A 22,729-nucleotide genomic window follows, 5' to 3' on the forward strand; every position below is an offset into this window, starting at 1 on the left:
CTTTTATTGCTCCTCCTCTCAACTTTTTCTCCCCATCACAATTTCCTTAAGTCCTCTTGCTCAATTTATTTGCTACAAAATATCAAGGACACATCTGTTGATGAAATGGAAATTAGGATCAGCATGCAAGAAGATCTTATTCAATATCTACCATAACTGCAACACTCAGTAAAATCTGTCTCTCTGCTGGATATACTGAGCATCTATCTCCTGTTCAATGCTTGCCCATCCTCTTGTAATTTTACTCATAGCCCCTCTTTCCTCAAACAATTTCATTCTCCTGAAAATTTACATGGTTCTCCTTCTATAAGCTTCTCCTCTTGTTTTGAGATTGCCTGAACCTCTCTCTCCTTCTTGTCTTTTTCAAGCAAAATACTGGAAACATATAAACAAAACCTTCCTCATTGCCAAGTTCACTGCTGCTACAGTTTAGATACGGATTGTGCTCAGAAGGCTTGTGTGCTAGCAGTTGGGTCCTCAGTGTGGAGTTGTTGAAGTGATGGACTCTTTAAGAGATCCTGGGCTCCAAGGCCCCAAGGCAGGTAATTCAACTATGAGGCTGCACCCTCACTAATGGATTATCAGGAATGGGTCTGCTCTTGTGCGACTGTTTCAGTTTTTTTTTTTTTTTTTAAGATGTATTTATTTATTTGAAAGTCAGAGTTACAGAAACAGATAGGCCTTCATCCACTGGTTCACTCCAAGATGGCAGCAATGGCCAGGGCTGAGCCAGACTGAAGCCAGGAGCCAGGCACTTCATATGGGTCTTCTACATGGTTGGCAAGGGCCCAAACACTTGGGCCATCCTCTGATGCTTTTCTCAGGCACATTAGCAGGGAGCTGAATCAGAAGTGGAGCAGCCAGGGCACAAACTGGAGTCCATTTGGAACACAGGCATTGCAAGCAGCATCTTTACCTACTAGGCCACAACGCTGTCCCTCTGTTACTTTTTAATAGAGCAGGTTGTTGTAAAGCTAGGCCACTGCATAGGCTTGGCAGCCTTCTGTGCATAGCTCCTTCTCCTCCCCTTCTACTTCCACTTCCCTGCCACACCATGATGCAGCAAGGGGGCCCTCTCCAGGACCATGTTGTTGGGCTTTCCAATCTGTAAAACCGTGAGCTAAGTAAGTCTCTTTTTTTACAAAGCATTCAGCCTCAGCTATTCTGTTAGGATAATACAAAATGGACTAAGATAACCTCTATCAATGACTTTTGTTTCTTTATTTCATATTTCCTAAAGCCTACCGTATGCTTACTATTTCTTCTCATCTCCTATTCACTCCTCAACTCACTGCTTTCTGATTCCACCATTCTAGTGGAAAATCCCATGAATGTTTTTCGGTCCTCACCTCACTGGGTCTCACGACTGTATATGACAGCATTGACTGCCCCCCTCCTAGATACTTCCATCCCTTGAGTTCTCTAATACCACCCTCCCCTGACACGTTTTGTACTATCACTGACCAACTCCTGTTGGTATTCTCGGGAGGGTCCTCTGCTCTGATTATAGAAACTCACATTCTCCATGGTGCATGCTTTAGTCTGCTGCTCTTCTTATTTGGCAATGTGAGTGATCTCTCATTCCCTTTCCACATGTTCAACTACCACTTTTCTGTCAGTGGATCTCCCCCAAATACATAACCAGACCTGTTCCTCACCTGAGCTGCTAACCACCTGTTGAATACCATCACTGAGGGAGCTCATAAATAGTTAGACTCAATACTCCAATCTGAATCTGTCCCTGCATCTTTCTTTCTCAGCTACTGGTGGAAACAATTTCTAAATAACAAAGAGCAAAAGATGAGGCTAGAAAATTTCAAACAGGAAGATAACTAGAGACAGAGAGAACACGGAGACCAAGTAGACTAAGGGGAAAGAGTGAGCCAGAGATATGGGGGACAGAGACACACAATCAAGTGTAGAGACAGATCTGGGGAGGGGATTTGCAGGGGAATGAAAAAATAAATAAATAAAAGAGGGGGAGATAGAAAGGGAGAGAAAAACAGAAATGAAGGCATAGGGAGAGAGCTGGAAGAATGGGACAAGAAAGAGACAGAAACAAGGGAGGGAGAGACGATAGGAGGAAAAGGATGAGTCAAGGCAAGGGAGAGAATGAGGACAGAGACAAAGAAGGGGGTGGGGCACTGTGGTGCAGTGGGTACATCCACTGTCTGCAGTGCTGGCATCCCATATGAGCACTGACTCAAGTCCTGGCTGCTCCACTTCTGATTCAGCTCTCTGCAATGGCCTGGGAAAGCAGTAGAAGATGGCCCAAGTCCTTGGGCCCCTGAACCGATGTGGGAAACCTAGACGAAGCTCCTGGCTCCTGGCTTCAGATTGGTGCAGCTCTACTCATTGCAGCCATCCTGGAGTGAATCAGCAGATGGAAGATCTCTCTCTGCCTCTGCCTCTCTGTAGCTCTGCCTTTCAAATAAATAAATAAATTTAAAAAAAAAAAAAAAGAGAGAGAGAGAGAGGCAAAGAAGGAAGAGGAAAGGGAGAGGAAAGATAAGGCATGAGGAAGGTGGGGAGACAAGGAGAGAGTGAAAGAGAGGAGAGAGTGCATTCTAAAATAGTTTTAAGTCTTGGGAAAACAAGTTCTATAATAAGAAGAAAATAATGATGGTATATCAAAAAGTTCATATCAGAACAGTTTTTACACTAGTCAGTAGACATCAAACCTTGAACACTGTTTACATAAATGGCATAACTACATGTAATGGATAAGGAGGGTAGTATGTATCGGCGAATGTATGTGTGTTATGGTTTGGAGGGACAGGAAGTAATGCCTCAGTAGGAAGTCAGTTAAACTGACTGATCAAGAAACAGTGGTAAAGTACATTCTTTAAAAGCCTTGAATGGCTGTAGCAATCTGGGAGTGCGAGGGCATCTCTAAGCCTGTGGAGGGTGAGCATTTGGTGGAATGGTTACGACACCACTCAGGACTCACATACCCCACATCACAGTGCCTGGCCAAATCCCACTCATTGTGCTTCCCATCCAGTTTCCTGTTAATGTGTCCCTTGGAAGGAAACTCAAGTGCCTGGGTCCCTGCCACCCACATTAGAGTACTGAATTAAATTACTGGTTCCTGGCTTTGGCCTGGCCTGGCCCAATTCTGGCTGCAGTAGGCATTTGGGGAGTGAACAGATCAAAGATCTTCCTCTGTCTGTCTGTCTCTCTTTCTCTCTGACTCTGTCATTCAAATAAAATGAAAATAAATAAATATAAATTTATATTCCTCTGAAACTATTTGACTTATTTTTTAAAAATCGATTTATTTATTTGAAAGTCAGAATTACAGAGAAATAAGGAAAGAGAGAGAGGTTCCATCCACTGGTTCACTCTCCAGATGGCCACAACAGCAGAGGCTTGGCTAGGCTGAAGCTAGGAGCCATGAGCTTTTTCCAGGTGGGTGGCATGGGGCCCAAACACTTGAGCCATTTTCTGCTGTTTTTCCCAGGACATTAGCAGGGAAGTAGATCAGAAGTGGAGCAGCCAGGACTCAAATTGGCACCCACATGGGATCCTGGCATTGCAGCTTTACCTATTACACCCCAACACTGGCCCTCACTACTTGATTTTTAACAACTGTACTTGTAAACCTTTGATAAATATGATGATTATTTTAAAGTTTGCCACGTGTAATTAACAAAATACTTCACATTTTATGTAGACTCTGTAGCCTGCAACTACCCTCTTACAGACTCTCCAATAAACAAACTACAAAACAAATTGTGATGGTAGTAAAGTGTACATAGGGTCTTGGAGAATTACATTCTAATGCAAAAAGAAAAAAAACATCAATTCAAAATATACCAGAAAGCGCCAGCACTTTTAGGCTAAGTTCTTATAGGTGACATCAGCATCCCAAATGAGCATCAATTCAAGATCCTGCTGTTCCACTTTCAATGCAGCTCCATGCTAATGAGCCTAGGAAAGCAGTGGAAGATGACCTAGGTGTTTGGGCCCCTGCACTCAATGGGAGACCCAAAAGAACCTCCTGGCTCTTGGCCTTAGCACAGCACAACCCCAGCCATTGTAGCCACTTGGCCAGTGAACCAGAGGACAGAACATCTCTCTTTATCTGTCTTTCCTTATCTCTCTTTAACTCTTTCAAATAATTAAATAAATATTTTTTTAAAAAATAACAGAAATAATACAAATGGTAATTTACAATCTATTCCTCTTTCCCAAATCAACCATTCCTGGAACATTTTACAAAATGCTTACAGTCTCCCTTTAATTGTTAGAACTAAAGGAAGACTCTGTAAATGTAGTCCAATCTGACCAGGTTCCATGTCAAGTCACATTACTGCATAGCAAAGGAACGAACACATAAAACTTCCTAAAAACTAACTCATCCTATTATTTTTCCTACCTGTGCCTTTCCATTAACCTTAAGATTCCTGTAGTATCATCGTGTCCTGGAAGGCATGTGATTGGCACCCGGGACTTACCCTGTTGAACACTGGCAACATCATGTACAGTTTCTCTTCTTGTTCCTTCTGAGTCATGTGCCGGGGAGGATGGCACAGCTCCGTGAAGAGGCGGCGGAGGTGCATCAGTCCCAAGGCGTTGTCTTGAGGACTGCATTCCTCCTGCCGGGGGCGCCCCATGATCCTCTTCACCATGTTCATTTTGGCTGGTTGGTGATAAACACTTCCGATTCTGTAGGAAGACAGCAATGTATGAACAGTCAAAATGTCATCATTTGGACCATGTCAATATGCATGTAAGAGCTAAGAAAACTGAAAAACAGAAAATTCTAAAACATTTCTTCCTACTACTTTGAACAGAACACATAAAGAAAAAGGTAAGTTAAATGATAAATCTACCCAAATGTCAAATTATTAATCATGGTACTCAAAGTTACTACTGGCTTTACCACAATTTGCAAGAAATGTAAAACACTGGAGCCAGCGCTGTGGCACAGCGGGTTACAGCCCTGCCCTAAAGCACCGGCATCCTATATGGGCACCAATTCTAGTCACCGCTGCTCCTCTTTCAATCCAGCTCTCTGCAGTGGCCTGGGAAAGAAGCAGAATATGGCCCAAGTCCTTGTGCCCCTGCACCCACGTGGGAGACTGGGAAGAAATTCCTGGCTCCTGGCTTCGGATTGTCATAGCTCCGGCCATTGTGGCCATCGTGGGAGTAAACCAGGGGATGGAAGACCTCTCTCTCTCTCTCTCTCTGCCTCTCATCTCTCTGTATAACTCTGACTTTCAAATAAATAAATAAATCTTTTAATAAAAAATATTCATCCACGTTGTTGCAAATAACAGGTATTTCCTTCTTTTTAAAGGTCGAGTGATATTCCACTGTGCATATATACACATCTCATTTTCTTTATTCATTCATCTCTCAAAGGACATTTAGACTGATCCTGTCTTGACTACTGTGAATGAAGCTGCAGGAGCATGGCAGTGCACATGTTTCTTCCAGACACTGATTTCCTTTCTTTGGATACACACTAAGTGGGACTGCTGCATCCTAAGGTAGATCTATTTGTAACTTTTTCAGGAAAGCCTGTATTGTCTTCCTAATGGCTATTCTAATTTACATTCCCACCAACATTTTAAAAAGAGTCCCTTTATTCTACAACCTGGCCAATACTTATCTTTTGTCTTTCTGATAACTGCTATTCTAACAAGCTTCAGGTAGTATCTCCTAGTGATTTGAATTTGCATCTCCTTAATGTTTAATGATGTTGAGCATTTTTTCGCATACCTGTTGGACATTCCTATGTCTTTTCTGGAGAAACATCTATTTAGGTTCTTTACCCATTTTTTAAAAACAATTTTTTGTCAAAGGTTTATTTACTGGCAGGCAGAATTACAGAGAAAGAGGAGGAGGGGAAGGAAAAGAAAGATCTTCTGTCCCCTGCATACAACAGCCAGGTCTTGGCCAGGGTGAAGCCAGGAGCCAGGAACTCCATTCGGGTCTTTGACATGGGTGGTAGAAACCCAAGAATTTGAGCTGTCATCTGTTGTTTACCCAAGAACATGAGCAGAGAGCTGAACTGGAAGAGGAGCAGCAGGGACTTGTGCTCCAATATAGGACAGCATAGTAAGCAGTGGCTTAACCTGCTGGCCCCGTTGCCCATTTTCTAGTTGTGCTAATTGGGCTTTCGGTATGTGTCATATGAGTCTATAATATATTCTGGATATTAACTTCTTATTAGATATATAGTATGCAAACTTTTTCTCTGTCAGTAGGTTGCTTTTTCATGTTCTTGCTTTCTTTGCTGTGCAGAAGCTTTTTAGTTCAATGTGGTTCCATTTGTTAAGTTTTGCCTTTGTTGCCAGAACTGTTATATATTTCTGTTAGCCGTCACAAAACACACCAAACACGGGAGAAAGGGAAAGAGTTTATTGGGGAAAACCCAGCAGATTGGAGGGAAGGGGCGAAGAAAGAAAACAGAGATGGAGACTGTAAGAGAGAGAGAGAGAGGAGAGAGAAGAGAGATGAGAGGGGGAGAGAGCAGAGAGGAGCCAAGAGAGCCACATGTTCAGGAACAGGTCCTTTTAAAACTTTGCCCAAGGGTGGGCAGGGAAGCAGGAGCAGCAAATCCCATTAGGATGGGGGTGGAGCTTGACAACAGCGGTTGGGCCACGTGGCCACCTGGCTTCCAGCAATGGTGGTGGGGGTTAGAGCTTGCGATGTAAATCAGGGTGTAGATCGCGCCATAGGTAAAACTCCGCCAGTTTCCTAACAAGAACTTCTGATGTTATTTCCAAAAATCATTGTCTATATCGACCTCAAGGTTTTTGTCCTAGGTTTTCTTCTGCTAATCATTTGGTTTTAAGTCTTGTGTTTAAGTCCTTAATCTATTTTGAGTTGAATTTTACACCAAAAGGCCCAAGTTCACTCTTCTGCATGTGGATATCAAACTTTGCCAACACCATTTTTTTGAAGATTTATTTTATTTATTTGAAAGACAGAATTATGGGGGTAGAGACGGTGGGGAGGGGAGAGAGAGAGAGAGAGATCTTCCATCTCCTGGCTCATACCATAATGGCCAGGGCTCAGCCATGCCGAAGCCAATAGCTGGATCTGGATCCCCCACATCCTCTGTTGCTTTCCCAGACATATTAGCATTGAGCTGAATCAGAAGAAGGGCAGCTGGGACTCAAACCAGTGCCCATATGTGATGCTGGCTTTGTAGGCAGCAGCTTACCAGCTATGTCACTCCAGCACCTGAATACCATTTATGACAATGAGAACAAACTGTTTCTAAAAAAAAAGCATGAAAAGCATTCAAAAGCAACACATACTAAGGCTTATCTGAGAGTGGCCTGAAGGATCAATTAATTTTATCTAATTTTATCTTGGGTGATTGTGCACAAAGAACCTGTTCTGTCTTAGCCATCAACAACCTTCAGCAATCATGTGTACTGTACTGACATATTTCTTATCTATTTCCAGAAATATCTTCCCTGGAATTAACTGGTAATCCTCTTTTTAGTAGCCTCTTTTTCAGAGACAATACCTTACCTGAAGGTGCTTGAAGTCAATCATAGTCTAAAGAAAGTAATCTTCAACCAATGAGATATTCATGCCCCTGCATACTTAACGCCTGCTTATTGGGCCAATCAGCGTCTTCTCAGAGTGTGATTACATAAATTTTGACTAATGTGACCACTTTGGAATACTTCTCAAGACTCACTATAAGTTAATGCACTTGTACAGTGTCCCAGGCCTAGGTCACTAATATTCTGCCCTAAATAAACCTTATATTAACCTTTTTTAGATCCAGTTTATTTCTGTTGACAACAGAGATTATCTTTCCTTTCTTTCAATATGTTCTTTTCAGCCTTGTTGAAGATCAGTTGACTGTAAATGCATGCATTTATTTCTAGGCATTTTCTTCCTTTATATTGGTCTATATGTCTGTTTTATGTGAGTACCTCACTGTTAAGATTACTATAGCTTCATAACATATTTTATCATGCCTCCAGATTTATTCTTATTCAAGACTGGTGTGGGGCCAGCGCTGTGGCACAGTGGGTAAAGCTGCTGCCTGCAGTGCTGGCATCCCATATGAGCGCCAGTTCAAGTCCTGGCTGCTTCACTTCCAATCCAGCTCTCTGCTATGGCCTGGGAAAGCAGCAGAAGATGGCCCAAGTCCTTGGGCCCCTGCACCCACATGGGAGACCCAGAGGAATCTCCTGGCTTCTGGCTTTGGATTGGTGCAGACAATTGGGGAGTGAACCAGAGGATGGAAGACCTACCTCTGCCTTTCCTTCTCTCTCTATGTAACTCTTTCAAATAAATAAATAAATCATTACATTAAAAAAAAGAAGACTGGTGTGACCAGTTGGGTTTTTTGTGGTTCCACAAGCATTTGACCATCTCTTTAAAAAAAAAAAAATGTCACTGGGATTTTCATAGAGATTACAAAAAATTTGTAAATCAATTCAGGTAGCATGAACTTTTTTTTTTTTTTTTCAGTTTACTTATTTACTTGCAATAAAGACAGAAGGCAAAAGGGAGATGGATAGATAGATGTCGCTCCCCCTCTTCATGGAGGAACGACACTAAACCCTGCCTAGGCTTCATATCCGAGTCACGGCACCATTATGTCGCTCCCCCTCTTCGTGGAGGAACGACACAGGACCCTGCGCTGTTCTTTCGTCTGCTCGGCCCTCCCCGGGTTTGCTGCTGGTTCTTCCCGGGTTGGCTACTATCCCTTCCACCTCCGTGGAAGGGCAGTTCCCCCTGGCCGCATTCCCCACTTCCGCAGGGGAGCGGCACACCGCCGGCCGGTTCTCTCGGGGGCTGCACGGGTTCCCTTAGATGTTCCCCATAGATGTTCCTGGTGCATGCCGTCTCTCTCCTCCTTTATAGTCCTCCTCCGCCAATCCCAACTCGGCTGCCCACACACCGAGTACGCTGCTCTCCTCCAATCAGGAGCAAGTCCTACAGTTTATTAGTTGAACTGGAGGCAGCTGTGCGGAAGCTGTTTACTTCTCTCCCAGCGCCATATTGTGGGAGAGCAGATGCATAGAATAAGTCTTAATTCGAGTAACTTAGTCTAGTCCGGGTTGCTCCCCACAGATAGACAACTACCATCTGCTTTCTAAATGGCTACAACATCTGGGGCTAGGCCAGGCACAGAGCCAGGAGCCAGAAATGCAATCCAGGTCTCCCACATGGGTAGCAATAATCCAATTACCAGGGTCTGATTGGCGAGAAGCTGGAATCAGAAGCCTGAGGTAGGAATCAAATCCAGACATTCCGATGTGGGCTATGGGCATCTTAACTGCTAGATTTAACACTTGCTCTCAGTTTGAACATTTTAACAATAATTTTACCCATCTATGAACCCAGGGTATCTTTCCATTTATTTGTGTCTTCTTTAATTTTCTTCATCAATGTTTTATAATTTTCAATATTCAAGTCTTTTACTTTTTGCTTGGATTTCTTCCTAAAACTTGTATTCTTTTTTTTTTTTTTAAGATTTATTTATGTATTCGAACGTCAGAGTTACACAGAGAGAAGAGAGGCAGAGAGAGAGAGAGAGCGGTCCATCCACTGGTTCACTCCCCAGATGGCCTCAGCAGTGCTGATCTGAAGCCAGGAGCTTCTACTGGGTCTCCCACGCAGGTGCAGGGGCCCAAGGACTTGGGCCACTGTCTACTGCTTTCCCAGTAGAGAGCTAGATTGGAAGTGGAGCAGGCAGGTCTCGAACCGGTGCCCATATGGAATGCCGGCACTTCAGGCCAGGGCAACAACACACTGCGTCACAGCGCCGGCCCCAAAACTTGTATTCTTTTTGTTGCTATTACACATGAGTTTGCTTCTACCTTTAAGGGAGAGATGCAAGGTAAGAACAACTCACTCAAAGTTGAACAGTGAAAGAGAACTTGGGTGAGAATCCAGATCTTCTAACTCCTAGTTAACTGCCCTTCACTGGCTTACTCATATTGATGTGTCTGTTTTAAATGACAAAGTCCTTAGAAACTGTGACTTTAGTTACCATGCTATTTACTTAGCATCAAGTAACAATTAGAATGTGAAAAGAAATCTTCTTGATTTTTCTGAAGATAAACTCATCAACTTTCATTTTAGTTAGAAAATACACACATGATCACATGACAAACATCTAACTAGACGCAATCAATTTATTACATAATAGTTATTTAATATTTATCAGATACAAAAGGATACATATCAATTAGCTAGAAGGGACAAACATTCTCTCCTTGACTACACTCTAATCAGGCTCTTTAGAACTATCTTATCAACTAGGCCTAATTCTTGAAAGAATTCTGCTATGTCAGTTTAATCAGAATCCCCACACCCTCTTTAATGCAACACCCTCAGTACCTGATTGAATCTCTCTCATTCCCTAGGTGACTGATGCCTATTATCCTGATTGCCTGCAGTAAAAATCCCATAAGAGGATACAGCCGGTTAAGCCACTTCTTGGGTCGCCCATAACCCACTACAGTCCCCGCTTCCAACCTACCTCCCTGTTTTGTTTCATTTATTTTACAGATTTATTTTATTTATTTGAAAGGTAGAGTTACAGAGAGAGCGAGAGAGAGAAATCTTCCACCCACTGGTTCACTCCCCAAAGGGCCAGAACAGCCAGGGCTGGGCCAGGCTGAAGCCAGGAGCCAGGAGCTTCTTCCAGGTCTCCCACGTGGGCGCAGTTGAGCCATCTCTGCTGCTTTCCCAGGAGCATTTAGCAGTGCCACCTCCCTGTTAATACGCCTGGGAGACCAAGCCCTGAGTATTGCTTGCATCTGGGGACTGAACCTGTGGATGGAAGATACTGCTCTTTATCTCTCTCACACTCTACCTTCCAAAGAAAAAAAACAAAAAACCAAACCCAGAGTTCTATTAGGTTTATCCAGAATTCTATTTCACCCTGATGCTTCTTCCTAGTGATTTCCATCCACTGACCCCCAAGCTGCTTCTTGGCTATTAAGTTCCCACTAGTGTTTGGTGTATCAGCAGCTGAGCTGAGCCCAGTCTGTATCCTCCAAGGTCAAAGTCCAAGGCAATGATCTCTACACCTACCATGATGGTTCTAAATAATGTCTGCCTTATGGTTCTTTTTTAAAATTATTTTATTAATATAAGGAGAAATGATGATTTCAAGTAGTTCATAGATAGAACTGTAAGAATATAATGATACTTCCCTTCCTCCTTCCTTTTTTTGCCTTTTCATATTTCAACAAATGTCAAAATGAATAAATTTTCTTTAATAAGAGCTCACTGGGATTACCGGTAGTTCACAATTATTCATGTAATCTCAATGATGGAGAAAAAAAATCAGATTCCTCCTTTTACTCCTGATTATCAAGAAACACTTAAACATTACATTTATGAATTATTGCTTTGTCTACAATTTTGTTGATATTTATAACATAATTCAGAAGAAGCACCATATCTAAAATACCTTTCAAAAATATGAAAAAGTAGAAAGAAATGTTGGTGTTGTGGTGTTATGGGGTGTCTCCTTCTCTCTCTTTCTGTAAGTAAGTGCAAGTACAGGGGCCGAAGCACATTAGCAGGGAGCTGGATTGGACGTGGGATGCTTGCACTGTAGGCTGGGGGCTTTAACCTACTGCATCAGCCCCAAAATAAATCTAAAAAAAAAAAAAAAAAAAAAGTAGAAAGAGTAGGCACTCACCACTCAAATCTTCAGGTAGATAGTTAGGCATGAACAACTGGGGAGGAGCCACAGAACCCTCATTCAGGGGAGGAACCAGGGACCTGCTGTTTGCAAGGACCCACCCAAGACCACCCACTTTGCAGTTTAACTTGTGGTTAAAGAATCCTGATAAAAATAGGAGTTCAGCCAAACTAGAAACGTCTAGTTTGTATCCACATGTGCAGAGAGTTCAATTTAACTCCCAGATGTCAATCACAAATCCCAGTCATGAGTTACTCAGCCATATCACTAGTCAACTCCCCTCATACTTTAAAGATAGAAGTCCCTCACCAGGAAGAAAAGTCACCAGGTTTCCTCTCCTCTGGCCCCTTCTTCCCTTGGAACACATTTTACTTTACCATCCCTACAGGGGGTTGGTGCTCTCTCCACTGGCCAATTCTTCCCTTGGAATGCACTTCAATGAACTTTTGCTTTACTCTCTCAACTATAAGTCATTGCTTAGTTGGTGAAAAGGAACCCAGGCAAGCCAGCCACTGCTGGTGACAAACCTGTACAAACACACCTGTATAATCAAGTTAGGCACCCCAGGTGAAAGGTGAACAAACGCTGAATCTGTAAAATCTGTCCTCAGGAACTCTTTGTAAAGCATAAAAAACATTCATGTAAAGTGTCAGACACATTAATTACATTTTATGCTCTCTCTCGATCATAAACATTTGCTTCTTTTTTATTTAGTAAGTTAAGGAAGCAAGGAAAAGGAAATAGTATAAGCCCTTACAGTCCTATGTTTTAGAGAATTAAAAAGCAGTAAACAAAAAAAAACTAAGGGAAAATTTACTTCTCAGCTGAAAGTTCAGTGGATTTGCCAAGCAATATAATAGTAGAAATAGGCAAAATATAATGATGATGACAAAGTAAAGAATGATTTTGGGGATAATGTTAATAGACATTTTCTAAAATATTTATAAAGATTATTTTCTAATACATACTCTATTTTGTTTTACAAGAAAAAAGTGTGCTGCCAACAGGAGTTTATTTAAATAGCAATGGGATAATTACTACAATAAGCCCAGACAGTATTTCTTAACTTAATGTTAGTGCTTGAAAATCACTTTAAACTTCTCCACCCAAAATCCTTTCAATTGTTTTCTATTATTTAAATTACAGAAGGATCTAGACCAGGTAAGTTGCTGAAATTTTAAAATGTATTGTCAAATAACTGGTTGCCTATGAGTATCTCAGAAAAATAACTTGAAACAGCTTTCCTAAATAACTCCTCAATTCCATGAGAGAAGAAATAAACAATTTCCCTGGCTAAAGGATATCTTAGATTTTCACCAAAGAACTGTAAGTAATTACTCAAGATTCATTTCCCTCGCTTCGTGTTTCTGGGGGAGAAAAATCTACTTTTTCTTACACTTTGAAGAGTGACTACAAACCTTACAGCAATAGTAGAGGCTCCCAACAAACTGGGTATATAACCAGCAATCTAACATGTACCTTAAAAAGAAATTTAGGAATACAGTCCTAAATTAGAATTTAAAATTGTTCTTTTGGAGTGTCAAATTCTTTGGTGTTTAAGAATAGTCATTATCAGATTTTAGTTCAATCTACATCTACATGGTATTACAAGATCAGCCATGTCCTTTCATAAATTGTCCATCTGATAAATGAGACAAAATACAATTATTAAACACCTGTTTTCCAATATGCCCCTCCGACCCCCAGCCTATGAAATGGTCATTCTATATATTGTTCTGACCTGTACAATTTCTCAGATTTCTTTGAGTATCTTTTCACTGTGCTTATTTCTCTTCATAAGTGAAATCATTCTCCAAAGCTAAAGCCATTCACCTACAGTTAGGAACACTTCACTTAGATAAAATCTACAACTATGAACAAATGGCCACTGTGGGCATCTCTCTCTCTCTCTGTTACTTTTCTTAAACTTCTCCTATAGGAACTCCTATAGTTGTTTTGGGGGCATGATTGCAACCACTAACAGGAGTCCCGAAAGCACATTTACCCTAATAAGCAGCAGTTAGCTTGCTTTGTTTGATTAGGATAGCATAATTCAACTGTATCATGGATTAAACTTTAATAGGCTTTCCAAGATCCCTAGCATTCTCTGAAGTTGACTCTACACATATTGTGTTCAGAATTCCGCAAGAAAGCCTGGCAAAAGAATTTTTGAAGTACAATGCTTCTGCATTTTCTGACAAATTTTGCATTCTATATATTTCTGCTAACTTCTAGGTCAGGAAATTCAGCTCTGTAATCACTTGCCAAGATCCTCAGTGTAAGTGCAGGGGAGGGTGACCGGGGGAACAAGATGCACTTCAGCTGACCTAGGACTCACAGGCCCATATGCTACACCACACTGTCATCATTAGCAATTTACAGAAGGCATAGAGAAGTCTGAACTCTCAGATTAGCTTTTGATCCACCCAACTTTCTCACTCACTAAATCCCTGTTCTTCACTGGAATTTCTTTTTGTTCCCTCCCAACCCCCTTCACTGGAATTTCTTAACCACAGATTTCTATCAATTCTTCTACACCTTAGCAGAACTCAGACCATGCTTAATTCTCAATACCTTCACTCTTGCTCTTCTGGCCAATGTATTTTTCCCCACAGGTAGGTTACTCATTTGTCGGTGCTAGCACTAGTCAGGAAAGTAGACATCAGCCTTTGTCTCCGACCAGGAAAACAAAACCAGGAATTTCATATGGTTGAATGAGGAAAGAAAGTTAGTAGCTTTCCTTGGAAGCAGACTATCATTTGTACACCAAAAGTTTTGCCCAAATCTGGCAACCTTGTTAGGTGAATCCTAGCCCTCCCTCTGGGACATCCAAGTGGAATCTTCCCAGCCTTATGCCAGGAGGCCTATTTGATCCAATAATTCTATGCTGACAAAGCCCCAGGAGGAATTTCACAAATTCCTTGCCCGGAAAGCCCTTCTCCCAGCAATATGGAGGAGAAATTGTGGGCCTTTGGCTGTTTGCTGAGATGTCCACCTGGCCTGCAGGCTGTATTCTCTTCACTAAGCTTCGCTAGGATGGTTACTGCCAATCTCCATCTTATGTCTGAAGCTCTTCTCTTATGGGAAGACAAGAATGTCTGTTCCAGCCATCTCTGGTAACATAACCACACTATTTCTAATTTTGGTTTACTAGGTTTATAGTACCTAGTAAAATTGATGATGACATAAAATTTTATGATTTTCTATTTCATAAAAAAACCTGATAAACTCAAAAGAATTAAAGATCTAAGTATAAACAAACTGGGGCTGGCGCTGTGGCACAGCAGGTTAATGCCCTGGCCTGAAGAGCCAGCATCAGGGCGCTGATTCGAGACCCGGCTGCTCTACTTCCAATCCAGCTCTCTGCTGTGGCCTGGGAAAGCAGTAGAAGATGGCCCAAGTCCTTGGTGCCCTTTACCCGTGTGGGAAACCCGGAAGAAGCTCCTGGCTCCTAGCTTTGGATCAGTGCAGCTCTGGCCATTGCGGCCAATTGAGGAGTGAACCAGTGGATGGAAGACCCCTCTCTCTCTCTCTCTCTCTCTCTAACTCTGACTTCCTATAAATAACTAAATCTTAAAAAAAATTAAAAATTAAATAAATAAATATAAACAAACAATGAAAATTTAACAGCAAATACAAAAGGAAATATAGAGTTTAGGGTAATTTAAGGAAAAAAAAAAGACAGGTTTTGGCCTATAAATACCTAAATGTTAAAAAGCAAGCAATAATTAGGCACACAATATTTGCAGTCCTTCTAACAAAACATCAAGAACTAACTTGTTCATGGAACTCTTTTTTGTTTTTAAGATTATTTATTTTAAAGACAGAATGACAAAGACCTCCTACCCTCTGGTTCACTTCCAAATAGCCACAACAGCTGAGTTTGGGCCAGGCCAGAAGCAGGAGCCAGGAATTCCATTCTGGTCTCCCACCTGGGTGGGTGCCAGGAAGTCAAGTACCTGGGCAATCCACTGCCTTCCCATTCACTGACATTCCCAGGCACATTAGCAGAAAGTTGGATCGGAAGCAGAGTAGCTGCAACATCAGTAGCACTTGATATAGGATGCCAGTATCACAAGGGGTGGCTTAACCTGCTGTACCACAACACAAGCCCCCTAAGGGAACTCATAATCATCAACTCCACAGCAGAATAAACACAGAAAACAGAATATCAAAATCCCTATAACACACATGGAAAGGTACCTAATATCACTAATAATCAGAAAGATACAAATAAAAGAAAATAAATTTTTTTGCTTGCCAGTTTGACAAAAATTAATAGGACTTATAAACTATATACATAGTAAGAACAGGAAAGATGGACATATAAACACATTGTTGATTAAACTATGTCAACAGTCTTTCTCTAGGGCAATCATGTGGTATAAAAACACCTACTCTTTCATTCAGCAACACCCCCTCCAGGAAGCTATCCTATAGAAATACATAGATCAGGCCAGCGCCATGGCTCACTTGGTTAATTTTCTGCCTGAGGTGCCACGGCATCCCATAAGGGCGCCGGGTTCTAGTCCCGGTTGCTCCTCTGCCAGTCCAGTTCTCTGCTGTGGCCTAGGAAGGCTGTGGAGGATGGCCCAAGTGCTTGGGCCCCTGCACCAGCATGGGAGACCAGAAGGAAACACCTGGCTCCTGGCTTCAGATCGGCATAGCTCTGGCTGTAGCAGCATTTGGGGAGTAAACCAACAGAAGGAAGATCTTTTTCTCTGTCTCTCTCTCTTACTGTCTAACTCTGTCAAATATATGTGTGTGTGTGTGTGTTTATATATATATAGATAGATAGATAGATAGATAGATATATCTGGTTTGGATGATGGGACAAAATCAAATATATATATATATATATATCTGGTTTGGGTGATGAGACAAAATCTAAAAAAAAAAAAAAAAGAGATACATAGAATGTGTCCAATAAGGTGGCTTACTGCAGTATATGTTATTACAATTGTTTATAATAGTGAAAAATTGGAAATTGCCTAGTCCTTTAACAGAAAAATAGAGAACTATGGTACATCATATTATGGAATAATATACAATTGTTAAAATTTAGAACTGGGGCCAGAGCTGTGGTGCAGCAGGTTAAAGCCCCAGCTGGCATCCCATGTGGGTGCCGGTTCAAATCCCAGCTGCACCACTTCTGATCCAGCTTCCTGCTAATGCACCTGGGAAAGCAGTGGAGGATGGTCCAAGTCCTTTAGACTCTGCATGCACATGGGAGACACAGGAGAAGCTCCTGGCTCCTGGCTTCGGATCAGCTCAGTTCTGGCCACTGCAGCCATTTGAGGAGTGAATCAGCTGATGGAAGCCCTCTCTCTGTCTCTACCTCTCTCTCTGATTCTGTCTTTCAAATAAACAAAATAAATCTTTTAAAAAAAATTAGAACTACATGTACTAATACCAAAAAAGTTAAATAGGGGTCGGTGCTGCGGCGCAACAGGTTAAAGCCCTGGCCTGAAGCGCCAGCATCCCATATGGGTACCTATGGGTACATATGGGTTCTAGTCTTGGCTGCTCTACTTCTGATCCAGCTCTCTGCTATGGCCTGGCAAAGCAGCAGAAGATGGCCCACAACTTTGGGTCCCTGCACTCGCATGGGAGACCCGGAAGAACTCCTGGCTTCAAATCGGCACAGCCCTGGCCGTTCTGGCCATTTGGAGAATGAACCAGTGGATGGAAGACCTTTCTCTCTGTCTCTACATCTCTCTCTCTGTAACTATCTTTCAAATAAATAAAAAATAAATCTTTAAAAAAAAGTTAAATAAGCACCAGAATGTAGAAAACTGAGAAGTCATCATTCCTGTCCTTACATAAGAAATCCCTTAATAAAGTAGAAATCAAGGACTCTTCTTGGACTATTAGAGAACTGAGATTGCAGGGAAAACTGATGCTGGAAATCCAGTGTCCAAGCTGGTATCTGCTTACACGAATCAGAAGCACTTGGAGCCATGAACAGGTAGGTAGTAACCCTTACTCCCTGCCAAAGAAAACCACTCAATCTTATTTTAGCCCTAGTTAAAATAAACTGGATGTCCTTGCAGGTGGACAGGAGTCACAACTAACTGAATCACAGGATGAGGACAAATTCCCATGATGGACTCCCCTTGATAAGAAACCACAGGCTGGTGAAGGCTTCTGCACATAAGCAGCAACCTAGTCCTCACCTTCACCTTTCTGACACGGACAAAGATTCCCTCAATATGATGTAAAATCTCACTGCCAAATGAACTTGTAACCAAGATGATAACTCAGTGGGCAGGTGCACCTGTCCCATATTTGAATAAGCATAATCCTCATTGGAATTTCCTAGAAATTTACTGAATATGCATAGCTTCCCTAGAAATAAGCCCTATAAAACTTGTAACTACTGGCTGGTCCTTGGTTTCTGATCTCAAGAACACCTGCTCCTTGGCTTGGTCAACCCCAATATATTCCTTTCTGCTTACGACCCCGTTTGTCTGTGCGTTTCCACTGGAGAAGAACGCTGGGGTTTTCCTGCCTGATTACAGCAGGAACACTTCAGTGCTAACTGCAGTGGACTGCAGGATGTTACAAACAGATGACAGAAGAGGAGGAGTCTCCAAGGGGCCACAGTCTCAGGACTCACACCTTTCCTGAGCTTTCACAGTGAAGACCAGAGGAATACTCCCCTCTGCCTGTGACAGAGGAGTCATCAGGTGAGATATTCCCAGAGTACTTCCCATAACAAAGGCCTACTCTCCAGGGTGAGAGATATTACCAGAGGCATGTCTCAGGGGCTGCAAGGCATTTCTTCCATCTCATCCCCTGGAGCCTCTCCTCTCACCTCAGGTAGAGGGGAAGACAGCCTGGACAGAGCAAAGTGTGTGTGTGTGGGGGGGGGCACTAGGAAGATGACAGCCCAGAATCATAGGCCCTCTAAAATGCAGGCATTTAACCACAAGGTTACAGAAGAGCTATCCGCTTCATACTTTAAAAATACAACAGACTCAAAAGAAAATGCACTGTAACAAAAAGCTCCGTAACAGATAAGAAGAACACTTTCACTGGCTCAGCAGGAACCTGGAGATGGCTGAGGAAAGGTTCCATGAAACAAGTAAATGGAAATTTCCAGAAAAAGTAGAGAGAAGAAGCAACAGTATATTTGAAGTAAAAATGGCTAAACAACCTGAAAATTAATGACAGACACCAAACCACAGATAGAGGAAGCCCACAGAAAATCAAGCATGAGAAATACCTAAAACACTACATAAAGGCATGATATATTAAAACTGCACAAAACCAAAGTGAAAGTGAAAATCTTGGAAGGAGCATGGTGGATCAGGAGAGTGACAGAGAGAAGAAAGGCCTTATCAGTAAAGGAACAAAGATGAAAATCTCAGTGGACTTCTTATCTAAAATATGCAAGCCAGGAGAGAATGAGTGAAATGCTTGAAGTGCAGTACTGTGCCAAAAGTGAGGAATGAGGGCTTCCTAAAATCACTCAAAAGTGAGAGAACTTACTGCGAGAGATCTCCTCAGCAAGAAATGTTAAAAGCTCTTCAGGAGTAAGGAAAATGATACGGGTCAGAAAATTGTATCTACAGGAATAAAGAAACATTGGAAAAGGAACAATGAAGGTAATATAAAATCTTTTATTATTCATAATTGATCCAAAAATAACTGTTTAAAGTGAAAGCAGTAATAATACATTGGGTGACTACAGGTTATGAATAAGTGAGATGACTGACAGCAGAACTCGGAATACTGTCATAAGATACCAACGCCAGCCCTGATGATACAGCATTATTTGAAGGCACATAGAGATAAATGGAAAATATGTTAGAAACTCTTGGGCAACCACTAAATATTTTCTTTAAATAAATTTAATTAATATGATAAGAAAGGACACAAAAGGAAGACATATAAAATTCTTAGTCAAAATGTGAGAAGGCCCAAAAAGAGAAGAGAGGGGGAAACAAAAGAACAAATGCAACAAATATACAACAGTCACAAACAGGATAGATAGTAGCCCAAATATATCAGTAATCACTTTAAATGTGAATGGTAAATGAAACATCTTAAACATCTCCAGAAAAAAATCACATTAGCCATTTTTCTAAATTAAAAAATTACCAGCTTTCTTATATAAGGATAATTGCTTGCTTCTTTCTTAAAATCACCAGTATCTGCAGCTGGTGTTGGGGTGTTAAGCCACAGCCTGCATCACAAGCTTCCCATGTGAGTGCCATGTGAGTGCTCTGCTTTGGATCCAGCCCCCTGCTAATGCACCTAGGAAAGCAGCTGAAGATGGCAAAGTGCTTGGGTCCCTGCGTCCATGTGGGAGACCAAGACAAAGTTCCAGGCTCCTGGCTTTGGCGTGGCCCATTTGGGAAGTGAACTAGTGAATGGGAGATCTCTCTCTCTCTCAATCTCTCTCTCTCTCTCTCTCTCTCTCGATCTCTCTCTCTCCCTCCGTCCCTCCCTCTGCCTCTTTCTATATAACTCTGCCTTTCAAATAAATAAATAAAGCTATTTTTAGAAGTTACCAGTATCTGTCACTGAATTATGAGTTCCGGGAAAACAGGCTGTGCTCTCCCAAGACCTTCACACCCAGCCTAGGGCCTCATCGAGTGAAAATGAAGGATGGATGCACTCTTAGGAAGAATCCTCGTATCTTGAAGGGGAAGGACGAAGCTGTGGCTCCGCATTATCTGATCTAGGCACAGGCCTGACCCCGCTTTTCCCCTATGATTCTTCCTTATTCCATCAGTCCCAGACCAGTACAGGTCTCCCTGGCTCCACCTTCACACACGCTGACCACCCCCAGGGGACTTTTCCCTCTGCCCTTCTACATCTAGCCAACTACTAATCATTCCTAAGTGTCAGCTTGACTGGCCCTCGTCCAGGAAGCATTTCCTCATCTCCTGGGTTTACAAGTGCCCCCCTGCTTTGTGGCCATGGCCCTGTGTGTATCACACTGGGTGTGACTGTTATTTGGCGGACTTTTCTAACGTCGGGACAAATAATGCAAAATTATGGAAGACAAAGATTATACCTATTCAAAAAATGTGATTGACAGATAAGTAAAAACTGCTCAATAAAAGCCCAGATCAATGAATGAGAGACAGCTGAAGCCAAGACAGGCAATTTAAAATAGGTCAAAGAGGGGTGACATTTTCTCTCAATTCCTTATCTGTGTTTTAAACAAAGCCTAGGGGAGGGGGCAAAGTTGTGGCACAGTGGGTACAGCCCAGCTGCTCTAGTTCCAATCCAGCTCCCTGCTAATGGCCTGGGGAAAAGCAACACAAGATGGCCCAGGTGTCTGGGCCCCTGCCGCCCATGTGGGAGACTTGGATGAAACTCCTGGCTCCTAGCTTCAGCCTGGCCCAGCACTGGGTATTGTGGACACTTGGGTAGTGAAACAACGGATAAGGATCTCTCTCTCTCTCTCTCTCTCTCTCTCTTTCTCTCTGTAACTCTGACTTCTAAAATAAATAAATAATTAAAAAAAAAAAAAGATAGCTTAGAGAACAACTTTGTTCTTTAACAATTGCTTAAATTCCATTTTATTACTTGAGAAAGAATTACGGCCATTTTTATATAGAGGTATTGGGTATTCCCTAATGTGTTTCTAAAAACACACTGAGGGAAAACTAATATACATTCAGAAAGTTAGAATCATTAATGTAAAGGTAGAGGCAGAAGGGGAAAAAATCACTACAAAAAGCCAGTAGGTTTGGTTGGTAAGACTATGACAAAACAAATGGCAATAAGCCAGAACCCTCCAGAGGGATTTGTGTATCAACAACATACTCAGAACCAGAAACACCCCTAGTCGTAGCATAACAAAGCATGACTGACAGGGGGCTGATATAAATTAAAATAATAATGGTAAAACTAATGCTGGCATCTTCACAGATGAATTACATTTTAATGATTTTATGGTGAGTTCATATACTTTTAATTTTCTCCAAATATCAAAAAGTATTTATCTAGATAAATTTTGTTCTTCCAATAGTTACCTTAGATGACTGTGTATTCATAATGGTGCTGATATAGGTCAAAATACTTTTCAAAATTCCTCTCTAAAAATTGCTTTCAGAGCATTTTATAAGCTGCATCTAAAAATCAATGTGGTTATAATATCATGTTTTACCAAAAATGGAATTACCCAGTTTACTCAGTGTGTTAGTTCCCAAACTTCCTCAAAATAACTTTTGCCTATTACTAATATCAAATATATTCAAAAGATTGAAAATCCACTACTTAAATTAAAAAGAATGCACTGTGCACTCTGGCTGACTCACTAACTGAGACAGCATTGTTGAAATTCAATTCCTTAAGTGTTGACTTACGTGCCTTATATGCAAGACATCTTAGAAATAACAATTTCAATTTTTGCCATCTATGACAAGACTATGTTCATTTTTTTAAAATTCCAAGCAGATTGGCAGATAACTTCACTTAAAAGTGGCCTGAGTGTTCACGATGGGACAGTCAAAACCTCTTCAAGCCATAAAACAGCTTCTCTGAAGTGGTATCTTCTGTATACCGCATTCCGTAATCCCATGTTTGTACCACACCACCTAACTGCTGTTCCCTGAACACATTGTGCCATTGCAAAACCTTGATAATTTTCTTATGTGGGGGCCAGTGCTGTGTCCCAGCAGGTTAATGTCCTGGCCTGAAGCGCCAGCATTCCCTATGGGCGCCAGTTCTAGTCCTGGTTGCTCCACTTCCAATCCAGCTCTCTGCTGTGGCCTGGGATAGCAGCGGAAGATGGCCCAAGTCCTTGGGCCCCTGCACCTGCGTGGGAGACCCGAAAGAAGCTCCTGGCTCCTGGCTTTGGATCAGGGCAGCTCTGGCCATTGCGGCCAATAGGGGATTGGGGAGTGAACTATTGGATGGAAGACCTCTCTCTCTCTCTCTCTCTCTCTCTCTGTGTGTGTGTGTAACTCTGACTTTCAAATAAAATAAATAAATAAATCTTTAAAAAAATTTTCTTCTGTGGTCTTCCCTCTGCCTGAAATCCCAGATTTCTTTTTAATTGCTTAGTACCTTTCATTATTTTAGTCTTTTTTAAATTTAATTCATAGGTGAGAGTGG

At 41.8% G+C, this 22,729-nt stretch overlaps 1 protein-coding gene across 15 annotated transcripts in view; it reads right to left on the reverse strand.

Moving 5' to 3' along the window:
• The window catches only part of WDFY3 (WD repeat and FYVE domain containing 3), a 310,521-nt gene that overhangs the window by 187,557 nt on the left and 100,235 nt on the right, over window positions 1-22,729 (reverse strand). For all 15 annotated transcript variants that reach the window (XM_070047898.1, XM_070047894.1, XM_070047899.1 and 12 more), the window contains one exon: window positions 4,461-4,671. In XM_070047898.1, the coding sequence (XP_069903999.1) occupies window positions 4,461-4,640 (180 nt within the window). In that variant the 5' untranslated portion in view covers window positions 4,641-4,671. Of the gene's footprint in view, window positions 1-4,460; window positions 4,672-22,729 lie in introns of those variants that run through there.

The sequence above is a fragment of the Oryctolagus cuniculus genome, chromosome 8 (genome assembly GCF_964237555.1).
Source record: "Oryctolagus cuniculus chromosome 8, mOryCun1.1, whole genome shotgun sequence".
Classification (NCBI taxonomy): Eukaryota; Metazoa; Chordata; class Mammalia; order Lagomorpha; family Leporidae; genus Oryctolagus; species Oryctolagus cuniculus.